The following is a 17,600-nucleotide window of genomic DNA, read 5'->3' as shown; positions in this document are numbered from 1 at the left end:
CATTTCTTTTATGTCCCATGGCCTTAATAAAGTGCAAAGTATGGTCTGCATCATGCCTCCTGGTATGCTTTGAGTGTAACCTTAGAGTCACCCCCCTCCTTGCCTTGTGAGTAATTATTCTCCAGCACGTTCTCCTGGGGTTCACTTCTGTCCACATGGATTGCCTGTACAGCCCTATCCTTTCTCCTCTTGTGCTGTAGCTCCTGCTCTGGCTTGATCCACCTGCAGTGCTTCTGATGCCCTCCCTTCACTTCCAATTCCGACCTGTGCTTCTAAACCACTCTCAATGCTGCTCTTGCATGAAGGCATCTCAGCATCACTCTGCAGCCAAAGTCACTCTCTCCCTTTGGAAATACCATTCCATTCTCCCTCAGCACTCTTTTCTTCTTCTTCCTTTTTTTTTTTTTTTTTTGCCGTACGCGGGCCTCTCACTGCTGTGGCCTCTCCCATTGCGGAGCACAGGCCCTGGACGCGCAGGCTCAGTGGCCATGGCTCACGGGCCCAGCCGCTCCGAGGCATGTGGGATTTTCCCAGACCGGGGCACAAACCCGTGTCCCCTGCATCGGCAGGGGGACTCTCAACAACTGCTCCACCAGGGAAGCCCCCCCTTTTTTTTTGAATTTTTTTTTTTTGGCCACGCTATGCGGCATGTGGGCTCTTAGTTCCCTGACTAGGGATCAGACCCATGCCCCCTGCAGTGGAAACGTGGAGTCTTAACCACTGGACTGCCAGGGAAGTCCCTATTATTATTTTCAAAGCACTCCACACTTTGTTGTGTTTTACTCTTTGTGTATGTATGTTTTCTGCCCTTCCAGATTTTGAAGTCCTTGATTATGGAACTTGTGTCTTGTATCTTCTTATATCCCACACGGTACTCAGCACACAGCCTTGTAGGTAGCAGGCATGCAACACTTATTTGTTGGATAGAGTGTAAGAAACCAGGGGATTGTCACAAACTATCATGAAAAGTCACTCTAAAGTCTTCCCTGGCTAAATAGATACTAAATCAGCTTTTGGCAGGACAGGTTGACAAAGATGCCAGTGTTATGAAGCCTTACTGTTACGTATACTTGCCATCCCCCCCGCCCTTGCTACTGAGCATATATGTTTCCTTTCTATACTTCCTGTGTTTTAAGAACTCTCTGCATTGTAAGCTTAGTGGGAAGCAAGGACTCTCCCGCTGAGGAAGCTGTAAGCCCAGATTCTTGCTCTCTTCACCTCCCAGCCTGGTAGTGCGGACACCTCGCTTCTGCTGAAACAACAAAACGTTGCAGGGGCAGTGGAGACCTCACTCTACTGGTGGCCGCAGGGGTGTCAGAATCTAATCTCTAGGCAGTAGGGTGGCTTCTTCTAAGGTCCAGTGTGGGTAGGGGGTGGTCACCTGATCAGATGTTTCTCTGATATGGTTCTGGCTGCCCATTTTTGCCTGTTTTACGAGCCTGGTTTCCCAAATGACCTGGCAACCCTGTGACCCATTTAGTGAGCTACTCAGGATCCTCAGACAGAGCTTGTTCTTACTTTCAACAGAGAACCCTGACTGATAAGAGTTAATTTAAACTTTGAAAGCCAAATGATGCTTTTCAGTAGGTGTTAATGATTGTTGCTAACCATAAACTTCTTTCTTCTTATGAATCATTAACCCAGGGAAGGTAATTTTACTTTCAGGAAAAGACCTAGTACTTTTGAAAGTCTGTATCTGTATCTGTTCATTCTGGATGGATACATCCTGAAATTATGCTGTCTTGATAATATTTTAGTGACTCTTGTTTTTTTCTTTTACACATTTGTGCCACTAGGCAGTTCAAGCAAGATGATATCTCTGTCCATCCAACGGCCCCTTGTGACCATGTGCTTTCTGCTGTCATCACTGTTGATGCTCTTAACTGTGGCAACTCCATCCTGGTGTCAGAGCAGTGAAACGACATCTCCAAAGGCTAGTAACAGGGCACCATTTCCTTGGAATAAAATGCGACTTCTGGAGCACATCATCCCACTTCATTACGATCTCATGATTCATGCCAACCTCACCACCCTGACTTTCAGGGGAACCACGGAAATAGAAATCACAGCCAGCAAGCCCACCAGTACCATCATCCTGCATAGTCACCACCTGCAAATATCTAAGGCCGCCCTGAGGAAGGGAGCTGGTGGGAGGCAGTCTGAAGAGCCCCTGAGAGTCCTGGAATACCCGCCTCAGGAGCAAATCGCACTCCTGGCTCTGGAGCCCCTGGTGGTTGGGCTCCCATACACCATTGTCATTGACTATGCTGGCAATCTTTCTGAGAGTTTCCATGGATTTTATAAAAGCACCTACAGAACCAAGGAAGGGGAAGTGAGGTATTTTTTGTCTCTCTCTCTCTCTCTCTCTTTTTTTAAAAAGGTTCAAGTGCTACCCACACTAAATTTATTACTTCAGGTGGATTGTCTTTTAAGATTCCCTTGATTGTTGAATTCTTTCTTTGGTTTTGTTTTGCATCTCTTTGTAGATTTAAAAATGGCTCATAGATTTTTCCCGGTTTTGGGGGATCTCCTTTTTCATTCTGTTTTAACCAGTTTTCTTTCCTCCAGTGCTATCAGAGGGAATACCTATTTGTTTATTTAATTAGATTTCTGGCATATAATAAATATTTTAAATTCTCTTGGCCTGTGTACTAGTTTCCAAGGGTTGCTTTAACAAAGTACATAAACTGGGTGGCATAAAACAATAGAAGTTTTTTCTCCCACAGTTCTGGAGGCTGGAAGTCCAAAATCAAGGTGTCAGGAGGCCTATGCTCTCTCTAAAGCTCTGAGCCCATCTTTGCCTCTTCCTAGCTTGTGACGCCATCCGTCTTGACATTCCTTGGCTTTGCAGCTACATCAGTCCAGTCTCTGCCTGCCTGTCACATGGCCATTCTCCAAATTTCCCTCTTATAAGGACACCAATTCTGTTGGATTAGGACCCAACCTGATGGCCTCATCTGAACTTGATTACATCTGTAAAGACCCTATTTCTGTATAAAGTTACACAGATATTAGGTAATAGACTTCAATGTATCTTTTTGGGGGACACAATTCAACCCATACAGCCAATTAGAGGAAATATTAATATTTTTGTCTCAGTTAAAAACTTTTTTAGGGATCCTCTCCTGCCTTGCTTTAGTTCTGTTTTTAATAAGATATTTTGGGAGATTTTATGCTAAATTTTAAAATCAAATTTCATTTGTTAGTAGATTATACTAACTTATTTTCGGATTTCATATTATTTTTTTGAGGTAAAAAAAGTCAAATACTACCAAAAAGAATTTTTTAAAAAGTAAAATGTACCCTCATTATAGCCTCTAGAGATAACTACTGCTTCTATTTCAGGGGAATATCCTTTAGACTTTTTTCTGGATATGCATACACATTATTTTATGTAAATGGAGCCATGTTATATTTTCTGTTTCATGAGGGAGTTTTTTAATATGTTGAGGAGATGTATTTTACATGGATGACTATCCCTATACATCATTTTAACGACTTTATTAAAATGTATGTTTGTGTGTTGGTTTATTTAACTAATCCCCGATGGATGGAAATTAGGTTGTTTCCAGCTTTTTGGCATCAGCAATAATTTGACAAACATCTTCGTAAATCATTTCTTCAGAATAAATGCCTAGAAGTAAAATTGCTAAGTCAAAGGGTCAATAAAGTTTTGATATCCCTTGCCATATTCCTCACTAATACTTTGTATTGGCAATCCTTTTAAAGCCAAAACGCCAATGGATTTTTCCCTTTAATTTATTACATCGATCATTAAGGAAGCTGTGCAGCTTTGGATGTGTTTATTGACTATTTGTAGGTTCTTCTTTTGTGAGTTGCCGATTTATGACCTCTGCCTGCTATTCCACTTGGTTGCTGGGTATAATTCTTACATATTTTTAAGAGCTCATTATCTGTTCAGGTTATTAACCTTTTGTCAAATACCTTTCAATCAATTTTCCCTGTTTTTTTTTTGCTTGTCTTTTAGTTTATGATAGCTTTTGTCATATAAAAAATTTTTAATAGTGAGATTCATCAAGATTATGATAACTTTAGGAATTAAAAAATGATCACACACCTAACTGACAGTCCCTGGTGCTTCATGGTGTATTTTTATTTCCCTTGTCATAATTTTAGGATACTTGCATCAACACATTTTGAACCGACTGCAGCCAGAATGGCCTTTCCCTGCTTTGATGAACCTGCTTTCAAAGCGAGTTTTTCAATCAAGATCAGAAGGGAACCAAGACACCTCGCCATCTCCAACATGCCACTGGTGAGTCTAAACTCCTGTGTATCTACTCACAAGAAAAGTCCATTGATTCACTGTGATTTGTATTACCTCACTGACAGTTAACATTCAGATTGCCTGTTCTATTTGTTTTATTGCCTACAGATAGCTAACTTTTCTATTTCATTTCCAACCTATGCTTTTGGTTCAAGTAACTATTTATAGTCAAAGAAAAAAATTGTCCCTAAAAACATGCAAAATTTAGGCAAAAGTGACATTGCAGGTGCAGTGTTGTTGGGTGGGAAACTTTATAGACAATTCAGGTCAGGTTAACTGAGAGTGCCCTTCACAAAGCACTTTCACTTTTATTTCTCATATGCTCTTTTAAAAGGATTTTAAAGGGAATGCTTTGTCGAATAAGGCCATTTTTTCTATGATATGTTATTTTCTATAATTTCTATATACTATATTACTAATATTAGCTATGCAATTTTGTAACTATGGCACAAAGTTGGTCAGATGGAAAAAGAAAAAAAAGTAATCTTTTAAGAATATTATGGTAGTAAAGGTAAGTAATGATAGCTAGCTCAGTTCCCAGTTTCAAAGCAGATGGGGACAGTTTTCCCTCTGATTCTTATTTCTTTATTTTATTTTTTTTCTTTTCCATTATGGTTTATTACAGGATATTGAATATAGTTTCCTGTGCTATACAATAGGACCTTGCTGTTTATCTATTCTATATATAATAGTTTACATCTGCTAGTCCAAAACCCCTCTGATTTTTAAAAGTGGTGAGGAGAAGATGACCTCGCCAGATGAATAAAATTACTTAGTAAGTGCCGTTATCCTATGATTCTGGGAAAACATAAGCTGAGCTGTCATTCTACACCCGATGCATACCAACTCCAGAAGCACACACACCCTTTGTTCAGAGAAGCTCACTGTGGATGAGACTCAGGGTGGAATAGGCTTTGCCCAGAGTCCAGAAGGTTATCACACCTCGTCCTTATGCAGACTGGGGAGGCATTAGCTTCACATGAAGGGACTCACAGAGCCACAAGCCAACCTCTAGTACAGTATTTCTCAACCTTTATGACTCTATATTGCTCGCTGAATCCCTTAAGTATCCCTTAAAAGGGATTCTGACATTCCCTCCTAGAAGGCTGTATAAAAAGCAGACTTTTGTGAATCCTTACCAGCCAAGAACTTTTGTCTCTCTCCCTACCACATTTGTACATAGAAAGATAAGAAATAGTTATGCCATTTTCCTAATATAAATTTGAGATAGAGAAAATCCTTTTTCAAATTATAGTTCCCTCCCCAAATATTATGGTATTTCTCCCTGGGATGGGAGTGAGTTCTCTAATTAGAGAATTACAGCTTAAGGAGAAAAAAGGAACAGGGGTGGTTTGGAAATGAGGGACAGACTGACCCACTAAACAAGATTGGTGGAGATTTTGTAGGCTTGCAGGGGGAAGGCAAGAGCCCCAAGGCTCCCCAAAGACGCTGGAGTCTAAATCCATGGACACCTGGGACCCACTTGTTGAGGATCAGAAAATCTAATGTAATCTTGCTCTTGAATGAGAAAGCTCTTCCCTTGGCAGAAATCTAACAGGGTGGCCTGAACTCAAGATGCAGACTTGGGGTTGAGGGGAAGGACAGTGGGGTCTCAAAGGATCTTTTTGGAGGCTAGAAAAGCAGATACACCTTTGGAACACTGAAGTGTTTGGGGCAGGAGTTAATCACATCTAAATTTCTATTCTTGACATTGTGCTAATAATTAAAACAATGTCAAGAATAGAAATTATTGTTAGGGGTAGGTTGAAGGCGTTTTAAAAAGAAAGGTAATTTCGGGTCCTTCAAGAGTAAACCTAGGTTGGCTATCAGAGTTAGGGTCTGCATGACCAAAGGGTGACCAGCAGGCACCATAGCTTGTGGCTGGTGGGTACTAAAAAGAAGGATGAGGTGAGGCTTCCATGGTGGCGCAGTGGTTAAGAATCCGCCTGCCAGTGCAGGGGACACGGGTTCAAGCTCTGGTCTGGGAAGATCCCACATGCTGCGGAGCAACTAAGCCCGTGTGCCACAACTACTGAGCCTGCACTCTAGAGCCTGTGAGCCACAACTACTGAAGCCCGCATGCCACAGCTACTGAAGCCTGCACACCTAGAGCCTGTGCTACGCCACAAGAGAAGCCACTGCAATGAGAAGCCCGTGCACTGCAACGAAGAGTAGCCCCTGCTCGGCGCAACTAGAGGAAGTCCGTGCACAGCAACAAAGACCCAATGCAGCCAAAAATAAATTAATTAATTAATTTAAAAAAAGAAGAAGGATAAGGGAGCAGAGAAAGAGGTAGAAATAAGATTACAGGAAAAATGCATGTGTTAACATGGAATTTCTCAGATTAGTTCTGGCTGGTCTTCTCTCCAGGGTCCTGCCCAGTGCTTTCTGTTGGCTGAGGCATTAGACTTTCTTCTCTGGAAGCCGACATCTTAGACTGTACCTTTATCACCCCAACCCTACTCTGCAAGGCTACTCCCTGATTGCATTGAAAAACTGATTCCAGTGAAGCAAATCAGAGTTTGGAGGAGGCTTTGCAGGGTCAGGTCCAGGCATGGGTTACTTTCAACTGTTTAGGAAAGTAGAAGCTCTTTTTAGGTTGTCCTCGGTGACCCCTATTAGACACTGCATTTCCAGATCATTCTCATATCTTGTATTAAGTGAGCTACAGCTTGGCAAAGCCAGCAATCTCAGTTTTGCTTTGTCTCACCCATGTTATCAATCCTCGTGTGCCAAATATGAGTCAGTTTGTGATCATCTGGATTATTTAAAAGAAATTAAGCGATGGTGGTTGTATAACTGTGAATATAATAAAAACCACTGAATTGTATACTTTAAAATGGTGAACTTTATGGTGTATGAATTATATCTCGATAAAAAAAGAAATGGAGTAGAATGGTTTGGCCTTAATGTCTAAATTATAATCAGATATCGGAAAGAGATATTTTTAAATAATTATACAAATGTCATGTCATATACTTTCAGTATGTCTGAGAGTTAGGAAATTTCTCTTTATAAAATGTTTTCAATGTCTTGGGTAATTGTATTTGATGATTTCAGTTATTCTGATTTTAGGTTAAATCTGTGACTGTTGCTGAAGGACTCGTAGAAGACCATTTTGATGTGACTGTGAAGATGAGCACCTACCTGGTGGCCTTCATTGTTTCAGATTTTAAATCTGTCAGCAAGATGACCAAAAGTGGCATCAAGGTGAACCTGCGATTGTCACATAGGGTGACCAGCTTGTCCTGGCCTGCCTGGGACTGTCTTGGTTTTAAAACTGGAAGTCCTGCATCCTAGGAATCCCCTCAGTCTTGGGCAAACCAGTTGGTTGGTCATCCCGTTGTCTCAGATACTCATATTTACAGTGGGGTTCTAATAGCAAAAATATGTGGTGAGGCCTGGCCTGGCCTGGGTCATGGTCCTGGCTCCACCACTAACTGACTTTCTGCTCCCTTTTGCCCTGCTCCCCTTGGAAGTTAGCTTATACTTCTTTAAAATGTGTAAGTTGGACTAGATCCTGCAATGGTTTCTAAGGTTGCTCCTGTGTATAATTTCATGCAGTTTGGAAGTGAATGTCACTGACTACCTGAGCGGGGGTTTCTAATCATGGGAAGGAAGTAAGATAGAGCAGTCTGCCTGGAGTATTAAATGGCTCTGGGGAGAGCATTTGGGCCAGGGAATACTGGAGTACTAGAGCAAAAGATCTTGTTTCAAAGAGCACTTGCCACTTGGGTGGGTACCGTTGTGTAGTGAACAACCTACTCAATTGTATGCTGTGGCTCTGAATGCAAATAAGATTTTTGGAGAGGAGGGACGGGACACTTTATTTGAAGTTACCTCATTTATTTAAATAGGGGTACATTTCCTATCAGGTTTCCCACCTTGGGCAGGCTTGGGACTTTGTCTCCTATCCCCTGAGTTCTTTAATGCCATGAAAACCCAAACTCAAGTCCATCTGTACTAGGCCAGTGTCCTCAGGGCAAAAGCTTGCTGCAGTGCTCTGCTGACTTCCCAGGGTTCTACTGTCCCTTCATTTTTGGCAACTAAGTTTGCTTTACTTTTTCACTATCTCATGTAAACATTTAAAAAGACATGTTTGTATTTGTTATCCAGCATTTGTTGTAGTTTTCAGAAGGGGGGTTGATCAGGAACAGTCAGCCTTAATATAAGAAATAGAACTTCCAATTGTCTTTCTTAATATTGGCAACCATATCCCACAATATGAAGCTGTTAATGTCAGTCTTCTAGAGAAGCCACTGTGGCATTTGGATAACTTTCGTATACCTTTCTCTTCAGGTTTCCGTGTATGCTGTTCCAGACAAGATAAATCAGGCAGATTATGCCCTGGATGCCGCGGTGACTCTTCTAGAATTTTATGAGGATTATTTCAGCATTCCATATCCCTTATCCAAACAAGGTATAGATTTGGCACAGATGTTACAAAGTGTGGCATTTACTGACCCCAGCAGTAGATTATATCCTCCTAATTGGCATCTCCCTCCTCAGCTCGGCAGGCCCTCAAGTCATTAAAACCTGGCAGGTTCCTGAGGCACATGGCATGGAGATAATTTTGCCTTCTGATTTTAAATTTTATTTTTTTTTAAATTTATTTATTTATTTATTTATTTATTTATCTTTGGCTGCGTTGGGTCTTCGTTGCTATGCGCAGACTTTCTCCAGTTGCAGTGAGTGGGGGCTACTCCTCGTTATGGTGCACAGGCTTCTCATTGCGGTGGCTTCTCTTGTTGTGGAGCATGGCCTCTAGGTGTGCAGGCTTCAGTAGCTGTGGCTCGCGGGCTCTAGAGTGCAGGCTCAGTAGTTGTGGTGCATGGGCTTAGTTGCTCCATGGTACGTGGGATCTTCCCAGACCAGGGCTTGAACTCGTGTCCCCTGCATTGGCAGGTGGATTCTTAACCACTGTGCCACCAGGGAAGTCCTTGCCTTCTGACTTTAAAGATAAGCACAACTATATTATTGGGCAGATAGCAAAGGACAGAGGCTGCATTTTTTTCATGATTGGCACACATTTGGTAGGAACATAGAGTACTCAATGAATTTTTTGAATGAATTCATTGATAGAGCATAAGAAAATCTGCATTTTCTTTCTTACATGAGCCCTCAAAACTACTGTGTGTGGACATCCCTGGTGGCACAGTGGTTGAGAGTCCGCCTGCCGATGCAGGGGACACGGGTTCGTGCCCTGGTCCGGGAAGATCCCACATGCCGCGGAGCGGCTGGGCCCGTGAACCATGGCCGCTGAGCCTGCGTGTCCAGAGCCTGTGCTCTGCAACGGGAGAGGCCACAACGGTGAGAGGCCTGCGTACCACAAAAAAAAAACCCAAAAAAACCCAAACTACTGTGTGTTTGAGTTTTTAGGTGTATGGGAGTCTTGGGCATCCAAGGTCGAGTGGATTATTGAGACAGTTGTTAAAATTGTCTAGTCCCCAAGCACCTTGTCAGAGAATTAGAAATGGAGTCAGGAGGTCTGAAAACCAAGCCTGACTTTGTCTTGCAGCAGCAAAGTAACTCTATGAGTCACTGAGTCCTTTTTCTTTATTGTGAAAGGTTCTTCAGTCTAGAATAATCCATGATTCTGCGTGAGCCACGTAGTTTTTCTTTGATCCCTATACCCATCCACTCTGAAAGTTAGTGTGTTTGGGCAACATGTAACTTGAGATTGGTAAGATGTTTTTGTTTCCTTCCCAAGATCTTGCTGCTATTCCTGACTTTCAGTCTGGTGCTATGGAAAACTGGGGACTGACAACATACAGGGAATCTTCTCTACTGTTTGATGTTGAAAAGTCTTCTGCATCAAGTAAGCTTGGCATCACGATGACTGTGTCCCATGAACTTGCCCACCAGGTATATAAGCTCAATCACACTTTCAAAAAAATGTTAACTATATCTATATTGCTTTTCTGGGACATAGGCTATTCATACTATTGTATGAATTCTACCAATTCATTTTTACTATGTCTTTTTTCCCAGAAGAAAAAATTATTTCTTTAAAGCATTAGGTACCATGTTTTATAATACACATTGCGAAGTTTTTCTTTTTACTTTGAAAAAAATATTAGCTTTATAAATGTTAACATTCATATACTGACCTTACACATATAAAATATATTTCCTTCTGAATGTCTGACGTTTATGGCCACATAGATAATCTAGTTTCCGTAGAAATCTGTGAATAACCTGAGTAATGTTTTCCTTTCAGTGGTTTGGGAACCTCGTCACTATGGAATGGTGGAATGATCTTTGGCTAAATGAGGGATTTGCCAAATTTATGGAGTTCGTGTCTGTCAGTGTGACTCATCCAGAACTGAAAGTTGTAAGTTGTATTTACTTACTTTTTTTTTTTTTTTTTTTTTACATTTTAGATCAACCTGTTGTGTTGTTTAATGTTGCTGGAAAATACTTACTGATGTTAGATTATGGAATTCATAGAAAGACTGATAACTTCCCTGGGAGGTTAAATATGAATCAGGCTTCCAAAGTGCTAGTGAACTTTAAAGATACATTGCGAAGGTTTATTTCCAAACTCAATTGCTTATTTCCAAATCTATGATTGTTATGAAGTTAGTATTAAATTTTGTCTTCCCTTAATATCAAAGAAATAGAAATAATGACAACCTGTCTGTTCCATACCACTTCCCCAACCTTCAGGTTGCTCACTGAAGAAGTATTAGGTACAGATTTCTGCTATTTCAATAGGGTCCTACTTGTCAAATGAGATGAGTTATGTTTAAGGTAATTGTACATTTGTATAAGAACCTAGACTCATGCATGGGTCACAGACTTAATGCTTTGGAACCTCTACGTGTTGATTTTAAAAATCATGTGTTTAACTTGTGAAAATCAAATGCAATAAAATGAAAAAGAAACTTTATGTAAAAACAATCCTTTATCATATTATAATTTTCATTTGTACATATTCATATCCCATTTTCATCTTCCAATACACATAACTTATATGTAGTTATAATTATAATGTACATATAATTATTACACTACAGTGGATCATAAATATTTTCCTGTTTCCACATAGTCTTTAATAATAAAAATGATTACGTATGGATATTATTCTATTGGGTAATATGCCCTAATCAGGTTATAGTTGGGATTTGTTTTTCATTACTTTTTCTTTCACTACATGGTTTTAAAACTAAATTTCTTTGCTTTAAAATGGTATAGATGATGATTGGAGATACTTAAATCACTATACATTTTAGTTGCTGATTTTGGCACTGTTGGACTGTAAACATAATGTTTTTCTTTTTAATAGGAAATTTTCTTTATTCTAAGGTGATAAGTATTTAAACAAAAATTTCAGTGTTGATCTAAGATCACTGTTTCTTGGCTGTTCTTTAGAAGATAGTAATTCTATTTAATTTTGTAAATTCTATAAATATGGAATAGGTTAGATTAGAAAATTAGAGTGTAAACCTATTATCCCAGGTCAGACCATCCTCATTTCGTATTTTTTTCAAGTAAATGTAAATCATTGGTGATGTTGTCTTTTTTTCTGTCTCAATAGGAAGATTACTTCTTTGATAAGTGTTTTAATGCTATGGAGGTAGATGCGTTAAACTCCTCACACCCTGTGTCCACACCTGTGGAGAATCCTGCTCAGATTCGGGAGATATTTGATGAAGTTTCTTATGAAAAGGTAAAAATGGATTATAAGGGTACAGTTTGGACCCTACACTTAAAAATGTGGGGTGGAGAGGTTATAGATAGTGTTTTGGGGTGACTTTCCCTTCATAAGGACTAGCCCAGATTGAATTCCTTCACTTCTCACCCATGCTGCCCAGAGTTAACTCTTTTAGGCCTAACTTGAAGTTTAGCTTAAAATCCTAAAGATTATATTGTGGTCACTTTGTTTACTGTCTTAAGTTGAATATTCATGGCCTGCAGAAGCTTTTTATTTATCCTTCAATAAATAGGTCTTGATCGAGCATCAACTTTGTACCAGGCAAAAGCCCCTGCCCTTGTATAGCTTTTGGTGCCTTCAGAAACAGTTGTCCTGCACAATGTGTTCAATAAAAGAATTGGAAATTGTTGCCCACATATAATAATTGGGAGATTTTATATAAAAATCCAGATTTCTGGCTTCGATTGGAGGGAAAAAGGATTCTGGTCATACCAGGCCTGTATTTCCCTTAGCAACATAGACTGGAGCTAAGTCATGGCTCCTTTATGAGATCAGAGTTCTGCTTTTCCACTTTCCCTTCCATTCCCAACTGTTTCTGTTATCCTCACCAAGGCAGAGAATGTGTCATTTATCATTATGCTTGGCTGTTTTATGTGTAGCAAATGGAAAAGTATATCTTGTTTGCATGTTTCCATCAATAGCGAAGAGGAGATAAAAGCAGACATAAAACGGACATATAGGGGCTTCCCTGGTGGCGCAGTGGTTGAGAGTCCACCTGCCGATGCAGGTGACACGGGTTCGTGCCCCGGTCCGGGAGGATCCCACATGCCACGGAGTGGCTGGGCCCATGAGCCATGGCCGCTGAGCCTGCGCGTCCAGAGCCTGTGTTCCGCAGCAGGAGAGGCCACAAGAGTGAGAGGCCTGTGTACTGCAAAAAACAAAAACAAAAACAAAACAGACATATAAACACACACATAGATCAATGGAACAGAATAGAGCCCAGAAATCAACCCATGCCTATATGGTTAATTTATGACAAAGGACCTGAGAATATACAATGGGGAATGGAGAGTCTCTTAAAAAAATGATCATTTAGTTCTCCCAACACCACATGCAAAAGAATGAAACTGTACCACTATCTTACACCATTCACGAAAACTAAGTTGAAATGGATTAAAGACTTAAATGTTAAAACTGGAAACCATAATACTCATAAAAACTGAGAGAAAAAGCTTTTTATCATGGGTCTTAGCAGTGATTTTTTTGGTATATGACACCAAAAGTATAAGAGCATAAGCAACAAAAGCAAAAACCAAGTGGGACTACATCAAATTAAAAGCTGTCTGCACAAAAAAACAACAAAATGAAAAGGCAACCTACTGAATGGGAGAAAATACTTGCAAACCATATGTCTGACAAGGGGTAATATCCAAAATATATAAAGAACTCATACAACTCAATGACTAAAGAAAACAATCTGATTTTAAAAGGAGCAGAGGAACTGAATAGAAACTTTTCCAAAGACAAAGAGATGGCCAGTAGAGGTACATGATAAGGTGCTCATCATCACTAATCATTGGGGAAATGCAAAGCAAAACACAATGAGAGGGCTGCCCTGGTGGCGCAGTGGTTGGGAGTCCGCCTGCCTTTGCAGGGGACACGGGTTTGTGCCCCGGTCCGGGAGGATCCCACATGCCGCGGAGCGGCTGGGCCCGTGAGCCATGGCCGCTGAGCCTGCGCGTCCGGAGCCTGTGCTCCGCAGCGGGAGAGGCCACAGCGGTGAGAGGCCCGTGTACCGCAAAAAAAAAAAAAAAACCACAATGAGACATCACTTCACGCTGGTCAGAATGGCTCATCTCATAAAGACAGGTAGCAAGTATTGGCAAGGATGTGGAGAAAAGGGAACCCTCGTGCACTGTGGTGGGAATGTAAATTGGTCCAGCCACTGTGGAAAACATTATGGAAAACAAAATATTAAAAAATAAAGCTATCATATCCAGCAATTCTACTTTTGGGTATTTATTCAAAGAAAACAAAAACCACTAGCTTAAAGAGTTATGTGCGCTCCCACGTTCCAGGCAGTGTTATTTACAATAGCCAAGATAATTGTTTCCATAAGTGACCATTCCACAGTGCAATATTCAGCCATAAAAAAGGAAATCTTGGCATTTGTGACAACATGGATGGATCTTGAGGGCATTATGCTAAGTGGAATAAGTCAGAAAGACACATCCTGTATGATCTCACTTATATGTTAAATGTAAAAACAAACACACAAAAAATGAGCTCATAGATTGGTGGTTGCCAGGGGTGAGGGGCGGCGGTAGGTGAAATGGGTGAAGGAGGTCAAAAGGTACAAACTTCCAGGTTATAAAATACATCACAGGGATATAATATACAGCATGGCGACTATAGTTAATAACATTGTATTGTGTATTCAGAAGTTGCTAAAAGTAGATCTTAAAAGTCCTCCTCACAAGAAAAAAATTTGTAACTGTGTAATGATGGATGTTAACAAGGTGTATTGGGGTGATCATTTTGCACTACATACAAGTACTTATTCATGTTGTACACCTGAAACTAATGTTATATGTCAATTATACCTCAAAAAAAAACACCAGTCCTGTTGGCAGGAATATGCACACCATGTAGACATTCAGGGACCTGGGCTTTGCCTATCTAGTGACTCTATGATCCCCTAGAACCAGAGAGAGACTACCTCTGCCTAGGGGGAACCTAAGAAATTTTCTCAGAAAAGAAGATTTTGAGTTTTGTCTTAAAGATGAATTGGGCTGTGCAGTGGAGGCTAACACAACATTGTAAAGCAACCATACTCCAATAAAAATTAATTAAGAAAAAAAGACGAATTGGGGCTTTTCAGGGAGTAAAGGATGTAGAAAGGGCTTTCTCGGAAGAGGGAATCATGATTTCTTAGGAAAAGAAGACTTGAAAGAGGGTGGTGTGTTGAGAGAGAGGGAAGGAGGAAGGAAGGACGAGTCCTTGGTGGTTAGTTGTATGCAAAGTTCAGGGGGAAACAACGTAAAAGAACATTTTTTTTTATCCTTGGACTACTTCCCTCATTTGTCACCTGTCTGACCACTGGAGGCATTTGAGTTTGTGACCCATGATCTACAAGAATGGGAGTGGAGGGGAGAAGAGCTCTTATCATGGGAATGCAGAGTATTTAGGAATTCTCTTGCTCCCTTTCTCATTGTTACTCTTGCCCTGCCAGTTCTCTTTGCTCAAGCCTGCCTGGGCTCCAAGATTCCTCACCTGTTAACTCACCTTTGCTTCTATCCCTCCCCACTCCCACCCCGGAGTGGCAGTAGGAGAGCCACGTGGTGGTTCAAGTCCAGTTTTAGTCTGTACGTTGTCCACTCACCTGTGAATAATGGAAGCTCACAGATGTTGGGGAGCCTTGGTTAGTGATAGAAAAGAGTTCCAGTGGACTAAACGCATAAACAGTCATGTTGATCCCCTGCCTCGACAGGTCCAGGTTTAACCCACTTTCTCTAATTGTTCCACGAATTGCTAGACACTAAAAAGTTACTCTATCTGCATTTTAAAGAATGACTCCAAAATAGTGTGAGGGTAGATTGGATGGAGACAAACTACAGCTAACGGTTATTTACTATTTACATTGTCTTTTCAGGGAGCTTGTATTCTGAATATGCTAAGGGATTATCTTGGTGCCGATGCATTTAAAAGTGGTATTGTAAAGTATCTGCAGAAGTATAGCTATAAAAACACAAAAAACGAGGACCTTTGGAATAGCATGGCAAGTGTGAGTATGTTTTTGTGTATCTCTGTGTTTGGGATTGACAGGCCTATTATCTTGTTTTGTTTTTATTCTGCACCACACTAACCCCTCTGAGAAGAATCATGAGTGTTTTTTACAGAACTGAGTGATGTGTTTATTTTTGGTTTTTAGATTTGCCCTACAGAGGGCACACAACGAATGGATGGATTTTGTTCTAGAGGTGAACATTCATCTTCATCTTCAGTAAGTTTTTACATCTGTACGTGTTCCCCCGAAGCATATTCTTTTACTCCATTTTCTTTGAAGGATAGATAGCTCTGTGCCGAACTTTCCGAGGTCCTTGATTATATCAGTCTCTCTATAGATAAGGTTGTGTTTAAACTATACCAGACTGATAGCCTTCCACAATTTTTCTTAAATCTATCTGTGCAAAGGAGTTGTCCAGCCTTCTTTGGTACCACATCTCACTGATACTAATTTCTTCAGCTTCACTCTCTGTAAAGCAGTGGATTTATGACATGTTTCTGTGGTAGATCAGGTAGATCAGGTAGATCGTTTCCATAGCTCTTCATTTGTGAAAAAACATATGACGGCAGTGAGCATTCTTGAGCACTGACTATGTGTCAGGCACGTTTGAAGCACTTATGTGTATTATCTGCTTTACTCTTCACAATAAGCCTATGAGCGAGTACTGTTATCCCTGTTTTTACAGATGGGAATATGAAATCCAAAGGCATATGATTAGTAAATTGTAGAGTGGGGATTTGAATTTAGATCTAACTCATGTCTTTAACTGCTAAACTATAAAGAATTTATAACACCTGAATCACAATACAGTCTGAGTCTCTGTTTATCTGGCCTTGTGGAGTATTTTCATAGGTAGCTGAGGGTGAGTCTGGAGATTCAACAGGATTTTATCCACCAGATTTTTATTTTCTTGGCTTTTTTGCTTTTAGAGACAGCTTTATTCAGTAGTTACTAGATGTGTCCTGTAGTACATTTTATCCTTTTATTAGCTCTTAAGTATTTTTTGAAAACCTTTAGTATCAAAGAATAGATCCTTGGGCTTCCCTGGTGGCGCAGTGGTTGAGAGTCCGCCTGCCGATGCAGGGGACATGGGTTTGTGCCCCGGTCCGGGACGATCCCACATGCCGCGGAGCAGCTGGGCCCGTGAGCCATGGCCGCTGGGCTTGTGTGTCCAGAGCCTGTGCTCCGCAGCGGGAGAGGCCACAGCAGTGAGAGGCCCGTGTACCGCGGGAAAAAAAAAAAAGAATAGATCCTTGTTTGAGTTCACGGCCACCTGTTAAGCATGAGCCATGTAGGTGTTATCACTTGGGAAGTACAGGCTCTTGATGGAACATGTTTTCCCCACCTTGCTTGTCTGAGAGCCAGCATCGTTATGTAGGTGTTGAACACGTGGCCACTTTCTGTCCCTTCTCCCCCTGCATTCATTCACAGTCCTGCTTTGTACCTGGTGCCAAGCTAAGGTCTGTCCAGGAGAACCAGGTGTGGTACCTGTTCTCAAGACATCTATGTGTACAGGAAGAGAATGAAAAGTAAACAGTCAGTGCTTTAATGGGCATGAGTGGCTGGAGACAGGGAGCAGGGGAAGGGAGCAGGGGAAAGGATGCAGAAGAGCTTCACTGGTTGCAACCCTATGAGCACAAGCTTGGGTTCTTTCTTTTCCTAGAGTTGGGTCCAAGTGGGTCACGCATCTGCCTTTTTCTTATAAACCAGCACTGGCGACAGGAAGGCCTTGATGTGAAAACCATGATGAACACCTGGACGCTTCAGAAGGGCTTTCCCCTGATAACCATCACAGTGAGAGGGAGGAGCGTACACATGAAGCAAGAGCACTATGTGAAAGGCCCGGACGACGCCCCAGAAACTGGGTA

The 17,600-nt window shown here is 41.1% G+C and overlaps 1 protein-coding gene across 4 annotated transcripts in view; it reads left to right on the top strand.

The window, feature by feature from the left end:
• Window positions 1–17,600, top strand: part of ERAP1 (endoplasmic reticulum aminopeptidase 1) — a 129,004-nt gene that overhangs the window by 98,359 nt on the left and 13,045 nt on the right. For all 4 annotated transcript variants that reach the window (XM_060093175.1, XM_060093178.1, XM_060093176.1 and 1 more), the window contains 10 exons: window positions 1,797–2,337; window positions 4,138–4,276; window positions 7,364–7,498; window positions 8,588–8,708; window positions 9,999–10,153; window positions 10,509–10,622; window positions 11,829–11,960; window positions 15,598–15,729; window positions 15,877–15,948; window positions 17,443–17,597. In XM_060093175.1, the coding sequence (XP_059949158.1) occupies window positions 1,797–2,337; window positions 4,138–4,276; window positions 7,364–7,498; window positions 8,588–8,708; window positions 9,999–10,153; window positions 10,509–10,622; window positions 11,829–11,960; window positions 15,598–15,729; window positions 15,877–15,948; window positions 17,443–17,597 (1,696 nt within the window). The remainder of the gene's footprint in view (window positions 1–1,796; window positions 2,338–4,137; window positions 4,277–7,363; window positions 7,499–8,587; window positions 8,709–9,998; window positions 10,154–10,508; window positions 10,623–11,828; window positions 11,961–15,597; window positions 15,730–15,876; window positions 15,949–17,442; window positions 17,598–17,600) is intronic.

Source organism: Mesoplodon densirostris, chromosome 3 (genome assembly GCF_025265405.1).
Source record: "Mesoplodon densirostris isolate mMesDen1 chromosome 3, mMesDen1 primary haplotype, whole genome shotgun sequence".
Classification (NCBI taxonomy): Eukaryota; Metazoa; Chordata; class Mammalia; order Artiodactyla; family Ziphiidae; genus Mesoplodon; species Mesoplodon densirostris.
This window is presented reverse-complemented; position numbering and strand designations above follow the sequence as displayed.